Genomic DNA, 12,965 nt, shown 5'->3' with positions numbered 1-12,965 from the left:
GCTCCTGAGCAAAAAGCAGGCCCAGCTGCTGCTGCCTGGTGGTCAGGATCGGTCCCAGGGCGTCCATAAAGAGTCCTGAGTTGATACCAAACTCAGCATAACGTCAGTCCAGTCCTGAAGACCATGCCTGCATTTTACCACCAAAAATCAACCACTCCTAGTGGGAAATAGTAAATAAACAACAAATGCTAAAATAATATTCAGAATAAATGTTAAAATTTCCCTGAAAAAATGTTGAGGTGAAAAAGTGCTCTTAAACTATAAAATGACCCATTCTAAAACATTGCATTACATTGCCTTTCATATAAATATCCTATGAACAGTTTATCTGCAATTTAAAAAAAAAATTTTGAGTTTTTTCATTGTTGTGAAATATATCAAACATAAAATTTGCCCTTTCAACCATCCTCAAGGATACAATTCAGTGGTATTAATTAATTCACACTGTTATGCCACCATCACCACTATCTATTTCCAAAACCTTTTCTCACTTGCAGTTTTGAATCTAGACATATTGTAACATTTTCTTTTTCTTTTTTGGTCTCCAATCCATGCAACCATGGTCTGGAGATGCTAATAAAGCAGATGACATAGAGACACATCTTTGTTGCTCTTGACAGAATCGTGTACCTCGGCAATTGTTATTAAAAGCCTGTGACCTTTGCCAATTACAGGAGTTTTATGTGTCTGTATCAGATGATGCCCGGATGATTGCTGCCCTCAAGGACCAACTGCCCGAGTTAGAGAAGATTGTCAAGCAAATGTAAGGAAGGGCCTGGCTTGGGGGTGTGTTTTCATCAAGTAAGTGCCTGCCTCTCGGTCAAAACATCTTCCAAAAAGTCCCTCGCCCCCCAGAAGGTGAAAGCTGGTTTTTCAGCAGCCACACGGTGTTCTGGTTTGAGTGGACGGGGCCTCAGGCTTGGGTGGTGGGATAAGGCCAGGTGAAGAGGGGAGATTCTGCTCCGCTCCTTTTGTGCCTGACGGCTGGCAAGAGAAAGCCTGGCACAAGGCGGATATCCTCCTGTGGGGCGTCTCACTCAGTAAACTCGGGTCCCTTTGGTTTGAGGCAGTGAATCCAGTAATAAAATAGTGGTATTTAAAGAAAGATGAGGGGGAATTACTTATATGGAAAATTCGCTTTCTGCCACCAAAGCTGTTGCTGGTGAATGTTTACATCCCCTCAGTGAAAACATGGAAGGTTTCACATGCTGTACTTTGAGCCTACAGTAAATACCGGAGAGAATGTATGCTACTAGGAAGACCCTGAAAGCTAGACATCTTGGCTTTCAACATCAGTTCTGCCAGGGGTCTGCCTGGGATGCAAGCCAATCTCTTCGTGTGTCCTCTGTGCTTGGTCTCTTGGTATTAATATGAGGGTTGCCCAAGGATTGCTGTCATTTCCTTTTGTAATATAAGATTCAAGTGCTGTACAAGTGAAGCAATTCAAAATAACAGTACCAATGGTATTAATTAATGTGCTTTCTCTGTTTCTCGTAGTTCAGAAGATGCAAAGGCTCCGCAAAAGAAGGTAAGTGACCACGGATTAGGATTCTCTAATTGTGCCCTGTTGTGTAACAGTTCTCCGGAAGTATTATAGTGTAATATATGAAAGGGATGTGTTTGTAAATACAAAATATGTTTTCTCATTTCTGGACTCTGCTTCTCGAGTGTGTTTCCTCTGAGGTACAAGTGTGCATCGGTCATTCTCCCCTCATGGTGGTTGCTGTGGTTATTTTTACAGCACAAAGTTCTTTTGCAACAGTTCAACACAGGCGATGAGAGAGCCCAAAAGCGCCAGCCTATCCGCGGCTCGGATGAAGGTGAGAATTCTCTTCTAACTCATGGTTGTGTAGATTACTCAAAATCAATAAAATCCCTTCCCTGGGAACCCTTGGGCCCACTGAAGAGCTTTTCTCGGACTATCTCTTTGCACCCCAAATGGTTTGCTTGAAGGTGCCCTTTTGCATTCCAGTTATTTATCCTCCTGAACTCTGGGCCTGGAGCAGAGGTGCTTGTCCACACTTCCCTGATTCTGCCTCTCCCTCACTACCACCGTTGCCTGTAGGAAGGAAAGAGGATCTCAGGAAGTAGTTGCCAAGTTCGCCCACCTCCGGGAAGAGCTAACAGGCAGATGGCTGGCACTTTGCAATGCCAAGCAGAGGGGCAGCGCGGGGTCCCCTGCAGAGCAGGACTCCTGCCCAGAGAAGGCACTCTGGCCCCGAGCACTGCATTGTTAGCTGCCAGGAGGGAGGGGCACATGCTGACAGTTACCATTTGGTTCTTTAAGATTTGTCTCAAGAGTCGCAACCAAAATAGAATGAATAATAATGACAAAATTTTCATTTTAAGCCACAACTGAATCTTGTCATTTAGGAGCGCCTCTAAACCCACAGATTACAGTAGCTGGAATTGCTCCCAGGGTTTGTGTTCAGAGGTGAGCCTGTAGGTGCCATATATGGTTTGCTGAGCTCGATGCTGGCCCAGCCCCAAAGTACACAAACTGGTGAACAAGTGAGCGGGAACGTCAGTGTGTGTTCATGCCCCGGGCAGAAGCGCTCCTGTTTGCAGGCATGTTAGCTTTGGCTTCCCCACCACCCCGCCAGGCAGCAGCAATCTAGCAATCAGCCTACTGCCCAGCACTGCCTGGATTATGAGAAAGAAACTCTCACAGGCAAGGGCAGACCCAGCAGACAGGCCTAAACGTCCTTTCTCTGTTTCCCATCTCTTATAAATGGGTTTTCCACAAATATCTGCTGCGGTTCTTTGAGTTGGAGATGGCAGCCATGTGTGTGCCCATCCTCAGACCAGTGCGAAGGTCAGGAGTTTTGGAAGCGGGCAGGCACAGGCATTGCTGACTGCAGGCAGGTACAATAGTAAGAGTGACAAGATGGTGCAAATTTGGGAAGTTACCTAAACGTTCCCATCGCTGATGGTTTTCTTAAGAACTCCCAAGACCAATTTACCATATTGTTCCTGCCTTCCCAATAGTTCTGTTTAAAGTCTACTGCATGGACCACACCTACACAACCATTAGGGTGCCGGTGGCCGCCTCGGTGAAGGAAGTCATCAGCGCAGTTGCTGACAAACTGGGCTCTGGGGAAGGCCTGATCATCGTCAAGATGAGCTCTGGAGGAGGTAACAGCTTTAATTAGCACATTGGACTTCTGCAAAATGGAATATCCCATCCAAACAGAAACCCTGCCAGGAGTTAGCGTGGGCCTTCCAAGAAGATCCAAGGGACAAATTGGTGCTCTGTGTGCTCCCACAAATAACAAAATAATATGGTTAGAAGTGGGCTGGGTGAGTGTCTAATATGCCCTATTTTGTAGGTACCTATAAAGCAGAAGGAGGTGAAGCCATCTATCTGAGGCAGCTGGAGCTGAGGACTCTGGTGTGAATGTCAGCTTGGAGCTCTTTCTATAGAAACCCTAAACAAAAAAGCTTAAGGTCTCGGAGCTCTGCGACATGGACCCTAAGACAGCTTGACAAGCTATGGGCCATAGGTTTCCAAAAGTCTAGAAGTTGGAGGCGATCATAGGCTAGTTCTTTCCAGCTGATGATGGTTCCCCTCCTTACCTTGTAGAGAGGGCAGGAACCCAACTCATCAAATAAACTGAGGAATATTCTCCCCCATGGGATTACTTAATTGCCTTATGCTTTCTTGAAATGTCATTTATTCATTCACCATATATATTCACTGGCCACTTACTATGACTGGGATGGGAGAAATGTGTTGGGTGCAGCCGTGTCCCCAGGCTGTTGCCAGGCCGGCACAGAGGTAGACAATAATAAGTGAACAATTATAATCCATGCTGGCTAGAGTTTTGGAACTAGTCTAGTCAGCACCTGTTGCCATGAGAGCCCAAAGAATGAGCAGTAAGGCTCATTTATCTGGAAATGATTTAACAGCAGGGGGATCCTTCAGGATCGGGTAAGCCCTTTTTGCCATGTTTGAAGGCAAATGGTTCTACCGATGCAGGATTTTTAAATGCATCCTGGATTCCCAAGATATCCCCTCCCATTTCTGTCCCAGGCACACAGGTCCCAGGATGCCTGCCTTCACTGATCCCTGTGGCAAAGTCTTTCCACGGCTGTCCGGGGTCCCTCCTTCGCCTCCTTCGGGTTTTCACCCGAATGTCCGCATCCACCTGAGGCCCCCTCCTTCCTTTCTTTGATTCCCCTTCTAAAATTGTATCCTCTCCCGCTTACGTATACTTCCTAGCCTCCTTCCCTGCTGGTTTTTCTCCCCGTGGCTGCTCACTCTCTCATATATTTGTCTTGTTCACTGTCTGCGTCCCTCACTGTGATGCAAGCTCTTTTTGGATTGGGATTTTTTTTTTCCCCCTGTGTTGTGTCCTCAATACCTGGAGCAGTGTCCAGCATATAGTACATGTTAAATATTTGTTGAATGAATTAATTTTTAAAATATAGGAGGCTTAATCTAAAGGTCATGCCACTGCCCTCCAAATTAGGGAATCCGTGAAAAAATAATAATGAATTTTATATCTAAAGTCATTTGGGATCTCAGAAACCCCCTAAGTTTTCTAAAAGTGATCTTTCCATCTCCACAGTGCTGGGCATTATTGCCATCTGGAAACATAATTTGTCATATAAATAGTAAGTGCAGTTTTTGTAGATAATTACAGTTGCAGCGCAGAACTGGGTGAATTGACCCTCGGCTACTTGCATTCCTGTTTTGTGGTCATTTTCTGATGGCATCCTGAGCGTCCTGTGCCTGCCTGAATGCTGTGTCTTTTTTATTCAGTGGGCCCCTTCGGTCCTGTATTTTATGCAGTCGCTCTGCGTGTTCCGGTAATTCACCAAGCTGACAATTTGTTGGTGTGATTAGGGCAGTGCAGCAAATCTCAGATGCATTTAATAGGCAATCTCATGCTTTTTATGTTCACAGAAAAGGTGGTGCTCAAACCTAATGATGTTTCAGTATTTACGACGCTCACCATTAATGGACGCCTATTTGCTTGCCCGCGAGAGCAATTCGATTCACTGGTAGGTGTGGATGGCCTCCTCAGAGCAGTGTCTGCAATCAGAAAAACTTGTCTGGAGCTGAATTTTGCAGTTACGTTGAACTGAGTTGCTAAAAACTCTTCAATGCTCCTTGGCTTTTTCTTTTTCTGTGCTCCATTAGGTAAGCCTCAGGTGTTCATTTGATATGCTCTGAGCTTTAGATTTTCTTTTGTGGAAATTAGCCAAGTAGCACCACTATCAGGGCGTAATTCAGCTTTTAGACCTCTTTGTAGTAAATGACCTCCTTGAAATCCCCCCAATTTAGACAGTAATATCAAAAATCTGAATGCTTAGACCAAGAGAGAAAAAAATGTTTTAAGACCAGACACTGCGATGATGTATCATGCTCCTTCGTGGGATGTAGAAAGGCATCAGGGCAAAGCCACTCTCAGGTCTAAAAAAAATGCAGTTCCCCGAAAGGGCCCCAACTTGGGTGGGAAATACCAGAGGCCAGCAGTTTCTTCCCTAAGTCCCCCAAACCTTTGTTGCCAGCCCACACAGAGCTGTCTTCAAGTAAAGGATTAAGCGGCCCATGCTAACAGTTGAGTAGCCTCCCGTCTTTTATGTAGATGGTAGGGTTCATTTCTGGTTATCCTATAAAAATTAGACATGTTGGTGAGTAGCTCTCAAGCTACGTTGGAAAGCCTGCGGGGCCAGTGCAGAGGATGGGGAAGAAGTTTTCTCCATCTTGGGACACACGGGGCTGAGTTTACTAAGAAAATTGCAAGAAGAGCAAGAGGTAAACAGCCTCACATTTCAGGGGAGAGTTTAGCCACGTGGGTGCTGCATAAAAACATCCAAGTGTCATCAAATCGGACCTTAGAAGTAAATCAAGATTCCTCTCCTCCTGAGAACTGTTTTAGAGCTTGTTTTGGCCTCATGGTAATTCTTTGTTCGAGTTGGGGGAGAGCCATTTTGGGCGCTCTGGTGCAATTAAGTGGATTGTTGCCATATCCTGAATCCCACTGGAGGGGAACTTAGCAAATGTGGCCTTCGTTCTCTCACTGTCCCTCATCCATCGCTGCCCATGAGCACCCTTGCTTGCCTCAGCCATGGGTGCTAGAAGATCTGTCTGCACACGGTCCTTTCATTTATATTTTTTAGTCATCCACATTCACTGCTTTCTAAAAGATCAGTATTTCCCAACACTGAGGGATTGGGGGGAAAACAGCATACATGAGTCGTGCTGCCCTCTCCTGGAAATGAACACCATCAAAAACCAGGTTAGCTGTAGCCCTGTTACAGGTGCTGGGCGATGTGTTTGCCACACGGCATTCGGCCTCTCTTGCCAGCCGGTTCTTGGCCGTAGCGATAGATGACATGGTGTGCGGATGGAGTGTGTGGACTGTTTCCAGCTCCCTGTCGGGCAGACACTAACGCTTTAAGCCTCTGTTTATTTGCACATCATCCTGCAGCCTTACGAATTCTTAGTCCTTGCTAGTCTTCCATGTTAAGGCCTGAGTAATTGAAAGGCATTTACTTTGCAACAAGTCCTGGGGAATGAGAGCTTGTTAACTCCCTCCATGTGGTGCTCCGCCATTCGCTGGGCTGCGAGTTATGTCATCATACTAAGGAGTGGTTGAACCCTACCTGTCTCACAAAACTGGAGACATGGAGCCTTTTCCAGCTTCCTAAAGATTTCCCTGAGGACAGTCTTTCTAGGAAGAATCGCACACAGGATGACTCTGCAGTACAGAATGTTGGCCAAACCCTTTGATCTATCAACACATACTTATGAAGCGTCTGCTTTGTACTCGGTGCTTGCTGGCTCCTGTGGGACACTAGACCAGTCATCCCAGAGACTCTGTCCTTATGACAGTTACGGTAGGGAGATGAGACTAACACAAACAGCCTGGAACAGAACACATTGTAGGGCTACACTGTGTTGTCTAGAAATACCAGAGTGCCAGTGATTTATCCTAGTTGTTTGGATTCTGGAGCTTTATCTCTGGACATTTTATTTGAGCGTAAATGTTAGTGCAGAGCAAATTATAATAAAACCCCATTGTACTGTAATTTGGTTTTACTCTTACCCATTCGCTACCCTTAGACTTTTATTTAGGGCTTACTATATCATTCCAGGCATTGTGGATGGTTCTGGCTCTGGAATGGTCTTGAAGACAAATCCTTCATGTGCCTCCAGGAACCCACAGTGTAGCGAGGAATTCCAGCGTGTAAGGAGAAGACGGTGTGACAAATGCCATTGCAGAGCCAGGCACAGAGGAGGAAAGAGGGGTGCTGGGGTGGCGGCTGCCTTTAGCCATCTCTTTGTCACTGACGATCACTGTACCCTTTCTATGTCTTGGGTTCTTGAGTTGGAAATTGGAGGGTTAACAATGCTGTTCTCCCAGAGGGAGAGTACATGGGAGTTCTGTGCCTCTGGATAGGCAGTGTTCAGACCTGCCTGTGCACTGCAGACCCTCCGTAAGCTCTGTTGCACCTCATCTGATGGGAAATGTCCACAGGACTGTCTATGAGAAAGTGGAGCCAGGGGATGATGCTTCCTGGGGGGCCCCGGGGTCAGCATGTCAATTCCCCACTTCAGATAGAAGAGCTGCTTTGGCCATTCAATTGCCTCTTCGGTGGTTCATGGAGGGAAGGGGCCAGCCTGCTCTTTGTCAAGGAGGGAGGAGGCTTTGGTGAGCCCTGCCCACTCAAAAAAACAAACAAACACAAAAATAGAGATTCTATTACTCTCTCAAAAGGGATGGAGGAATGATAGAACAGCATCCATGACTTAAAGAATTTTATATATTTCTTAACATTAGCACCTTCCCTGTAGTTGCTGGGTTTATCCCCTCTATGAAAAGCCGTAAGGTGTCAAGGAAAAGAGATGGGAGCTGGGTAGGCTGGGGAGGAAGAGAGCAAGAGGGCAGCTGCGTGGAGCAGAGGGCTGGGCACATAGCAGCAGCTGCAAGAGGGGGCGGAGAGCGCAGAGCCTGTCTGCGCCTGACAGGACTACCCTGCTTGAAACTGTTCTCCATACTTGTTTCCATAAGCTACTTGCCCATAGCTTCAGGTTGGTTCCCTAAGTTTCAAAACTTCAGAATAGGGGCGCCTGGGTGGCTCAGATGGTTAAGCATCTGCCTTCAGCTCAGGTCATGATCCCAGCGTCCTGGGATCGAGCCCGGCATCGGGCTCCCTGCCCAGCGGGGAGCTTGCTTCTCCCTCTCCCTCTGCCTCTCTCCCTGCTCATGGTCTCTCTCTCTCTCTATCTCTGTCTCTGTGTCTCAGATGAATAAATTAAAAAAAAAAACTTCAGAATAAATATTTTTGTTCCCTACTCTCTGTGCCCTGCATAGGGCGCATCAGGAACAATGGTGCTTAGTTCTTACGTCCCATACTTTCCCGTGCATTTGCATCACTGTGGCACATGTGGGGAGGGGACTCGTTTGGAAGGGGATGGGGGGGGGCCTCCTCTGTGCCAGGCACTCTGCTTATGTGATACACTGACATTATTCCCAGTCAATCTTGTTAAGAAGCCTACATACCCAGTACTGCGACACCAAGTTCCCAGAGCTGGAAACAGACATTCAAGAGATGAGGGAATCGATCCCAGTCTGTGTAGTTAGAGTAGGGTTTGCATTTGGAGTCTGTTGCCCTCGAAAGCTACCCTATTGCAAAACCCCAGCTCTTCGTCTGGAACTCACAGACTTTCTAAAGGTGTTCGAGCTGTCTGTTTGGTTCCCGAGGCTCTCTGTTTCCAACAAACAGGTCTCCTGACAGCTTTCTAGCCTTCCTGTGTCTCTAGCCATCCTTCAACAGACCAGCCTGGGTGCTCAGAGGAGACCTTGCTGTTCTAACCCACCCAAGTTTGTCTCTTTAATCTTTTATAGCCTGGCTTCTTTCTCCAAGAACCTCTTCAGGCTATGCATTCATTTGAAATACCCACTAACTCTCAAACAGCCCATTCCTGTTCTCCCACGCGTTTATCCATGTATCCGGGCATCAGGTGTGTGTTGATGCTTCTGTCTGTCCTTCATACCCACACATGAATGCCAGCAGCTGACTGTTGATTGAGTGTCGAGAGGGACTCTCTGGTCAGGGCTAACCCTCCCTTAGACTGTAAATTTGTAGGGATCACTTACATCCTGAATGTGTCATTTCTTTTTTTTTTTTTTTTAAGATTTTATTTATTTATTTTACAGAGAGAGAGAGAGAGAGACAGAGCATGAGCATGAGCAGGGGGGAGGAGGAGGCAGAGGGAGAGGGAGAAGCAGACTCCCCACTGAGCAGGGAGCCCCATGTGGGGCTCAATCCCAGGCCCCTGGGATCATGACCTGAGCTGAAGGCAGACGCTTAATGACTGAGCCACCCAGGCATCCCACTGAATGTGTCATTTCTTTAGTGCCCAGAATGCAGTGAGCGTTTATGGAATGTAATGGTTATGGCTGATGATGATGATGATGATGATTATGATAGAACTTGCACAATATTAGCATTTCCAATGTAAATATCGAATATCCCAATGTGGCTAGCATGACACTAGAGAAATCCTCTTTCAATTCATGGGCCTTTTGTAACTTTGGACATATATTACAGATCCATAAATGTTCATATAGTATACATAAGTTTCCAAGGTATACAAATCATTCGTTTTACTAAGGAAAGCCAAATGAGATCGGTGAGTCAGGTAGAAAGTTTTGAAACAGAGCCTTCCGGAAAGTAGCAGAGTTTGGTTTCCTGAAGCCCTAGCCCAGAACACCGTGACCATGTGGCTATGATTTGTAGCTCAGCATCTCTCCGAGAGTGGAGGGATGGGCCAGTATGTGTAATGTCAGCACACAGAGCCCTTGGTGAGCCAGTAAGCTCAGGCCGTGTGTTACACGAGCTGGATAAGCAGCTACATCACCACAATCACCAGCCCCCGCGACAGTAAGTGGTGCTGTGGTTAAATGTCCAAAACTGCCATCCCAGTACCTGCTCCGGAACAGCTGCAGTGGAAAATAGGAGGAAAACCTCTCCAAAGACTTCTTACACCTTCACCAGAGAAAAGGAACTGTTTCCAGGGATCTCCCGGGCCCAAGCACAAGGGGACCTCCATAGGTCACTCCTCACCAAGTCTTATTTGCCATGGTCCACATTTCTCAGTCAGTGGAATTGATGATAGTGACGATAATGGTGCTAAGGATGGTGCTGAAGCAAGTGAGCATTAAGAGCAAAGGCGTCTTTCTCCTCTGGGTAAAACCAAAGTTTCGAGATATTCCCGAAAGCGTCTCCAGAATCCTTTACCCTCAGAAACTCCTTCAAGCATTCAGCATGAAGTACTTATCTGTTCTGAGATTCTGATATAGTTTTGCATTATTATTCATAGACTCCCTTGCCAGAGCAGGAAGGCCCAACTGTCGGAACAGTGGGAACCTTTGAACTGATGAGCTCCAAAGATTTAGCATACCAGATGACAATTTATGATTGGGAACTCTTCAACTGTGTGCATGAGGTAAGGTGCTCGGTGGAGAGCATGAGCAGGTACCATTGCAACTCTGGATGAAGCCTGCTGGGTGGCTCAGCTGCAGATGTTGATGTGTGCTGCAAGATGGAGACCACTTGATCGTTTGTGCAAATATTGAGCTTATTAATAAGGCCTGTTACAAAGTCTTTGGGTCTTAAAGAAAAATCGTAATGATTTATAGTAGTCTTCCTGAGTATGTTAAACCAATAGTATCTCGTTGATAATTCTCTATTTAAGAAGCCCCACTGAAGCCCCCTCGCTCTGTAGTACAGCTTGAATCCTGGCTAGTGATTGGGTTCACATTTGCTGACCAGTGTCAACTTGTCTTGACAAATAGAGAAGCCTCGTTGGTGTTTTGATTGAGAAACAAAGAAATAAAATTGTTTTCTTTTCTTTTCTAGCTGGAGCTAATCTATCACACATTTGGAAGGCATAATTTTAAAAAGACCACAGCAAACTTGGATTTGTTCCTGAGGAGATTTAATGAAATTCAGTTTTGGGTCGTCACTGAGATTTGCCTTTGTTCCCAGCCCAGCAAGCGCGTTCAGCTCTTAAAAAAATTTATCAAGATAGCAGCCCAGTAAGTATCATTAGCTTAGGAAGAGAAAAATCTTTGAGCTGCATTTTCATTTTACTCCATTAGGCTACATCTTAAAAAATAAATAAATAAAAAGCAAGATACAGGATCTCCTTATACACAAGGAACAATGACAGGGGCTTAAGAATAACTGAACTCTTATAAAAGATTAATTTCATCTGGCTTTTGTAATACTGGACATCAGTATATAATAAATTAACATCTTACAGCATGGATGCCAGAGTCAAAATCGTGACCTCGTTTGCTCTGAACTGCCCTGGCTTTGTGCCTCCCCCAGTTTAAAGAGTCCTTCAGCAAACAAAGTTCTGTTGTAGAAAAGTTGTGTTGAGAAGGCCCTTCAAGTCAATGTCCCACATGACACCTTCAGGCCAGTAGAGGGCAGTGGAAACATGCATGTACATCGGCACATCCAACTCAGCCAGAATGAAATCAGTAAAATGCATAAATAAAGGCGAGCTAACCTGGGACATGAAAATCATCTCCATCGACATCAGAAAAAGCAAGCAACTTATAAATATTCTATTTAGTAGCACTTCATGGGAAACTATTTATTTACTGCCGGGGCCAGTTAGATTTCTCCCTGACGTGAATTTAATCTTCTCCTGCTATTTAGATATGCCTGACAACCTCCTGTTTACTTCCATGTTTTTGGTATCAACACAAGGCTAAAAATAAAATGCTAAATGTGGCCCATGGCTGGGAGACTTCTTTCCAAATGCAGGGAGCTCTCACATAGGAAGGTGGGGAGCACAAGTGACCCCAGCTAGCAATTTTCTTGGGCCAAATAGTTTAGATCCCATACAGAGTCTGATTTCCAGAGCTAAACAAAGAAGTAAATGCTGCTTGACATTTCATATGTATCAGCTTGCCAAATGCTTCGAATTATTTTGCCAAAAATTGGAGGGTTCAACAGGATATCCAAATCCTCAGATTCAAATGCTGGTATCTCTTAATTTGGAAAAGCTGCCTTTTTGAAAAAAGATTTGGTAAAATGTTGCTTATGAATTTCTGGTTCAAAGGATAGCCACTTTTTCTAGGAGACTGAACAGCCTTGTTCAAGGGACAGGTGCCTTCGCATATTTGGAAGGAAAGGATTACGGAAACTGTGACGATATGTGCTTTCCTGCTATAAAAAGCACATTCTCTCTTCACCTTAGCCCAGCAGTGCTAAACGCAACAAGAAGAGAATGGCAATCTGCACACCAGTGTGGGACATCAGCAAACCTTTGGGGGCCTAATCCTGTTATTTGACAGTGGCAACTGAAAGAGTTTTGAAAGAGAGCCTTTCAAAAACTCGGGAATTTTTTTTTTAATGTTTTTGCCTTTTTATCTTTCTTCCTTCTGATTACGGGAATGAGTAGGTGGCTTTGGCCTTTGGTATAAATTGGCTTGTGTTATTTAACCTTTACAAAGCTGGTGCTGTCCTGCAGTGGAGCTGTTTGCATGGCCCTGCTGGAGAAGGCTGTAGACTCTCCTAGACCAAGGTCTACAAGAACGAGATCTACACCCAGTGTTTTTAGAGAACTTCAGCAAGTTCCATGTAAGCTCTCCGACCTGCCCAGAGCTTTATGAAATTGGGGGTTCGAGGGCTATTATCTCCTTTTGAAGATGAGGAGACTGAGGCATGGGGATAGCTCATGACTTACCGAGGGTGATGAAGTTAGTTGGTAAAAGTGACCAGAGCAGTGACCAGAAAGGCAGGTCTGTATTCCTGCATGTCCTTCCAAGAGCACATGGACAGGACAAAGGCAAACACGCGTACATGATCATACTCCTTGCCTTCAGCCCCAGGAGGTCTCTGAAACTGCTTTCAGCCCCTGACCTGACAGCCACTGCCCCAGCACAGCAAAGGCCTTGCTTGCTTTAGCACCAGTGGGATAAGACACCTGA

The 12,965-nt window shown here is 45.6% G+C and overlaps 1 protein-coding gene across 7 annotated transcripts in view; it reads left to right on the top strand.

The window, feature by feature from the left end:
• Window positions 1–12,965, top strand: part of RAPGEF4 (Rap guanine nucleotide exchange factor 4) — a 285,737-nt gene that overhangs the window by 251,661 nt on the left and 21,111 nt on the right. For all 7 annotated transcript variants that reach the window (XM_032408017.1, XM_032407991.1, XM_032407981.1 and 4 more), the window contains 7 exons: window positions 675–763; window positions 1,498–1,528; window positions 1,742–1,820; window positions 2,989–3,135; window positions 4,910–5,007; window positions 10,340–10,465; window positions 10,879–11,057. In XM_032408017.1, coding sequence (XP_032263908.1) covers window positions 675–763; window positions 1,498–1,528; window positions 1,742–1,820; window positions 2,989–3,135; window positions 4,910–5,007; window positions 10,340–10,465; window positions 10,879–11,057 — 749 coding nt within the window. The remainder of the gene's footprint in view (window positions 1–674; window positions 764–1,497; window positions 1,529–1,741; window positions 1,821–2,988; window positions 3,136–4,909; window positions 5,008–10,339; window positions 10,466–10,878; window positions 11,058–12,965) is intronic.

The sequence above is a fragment of the Phoca vitulina genome, unplaced genomic scaffold (assembly GCF_004348235.1).
Source record: "Phoca vitulina isolate PV1807 unplaced genomic scaffold, GSC_HSeal_1.0 scaffold1, whole genome shotgun sequence".
Classification (NCBI taxonomy): Eukaryota; Metazoa; Chordata; class Mammalia; order Carnivora; family Phocidae; genus Phoca; species Phoca vitulina.
Note: the sequence above shows the minus strand (reverse complement) of the source record. Positions and strands in the feature narration are given on the sequence as shown.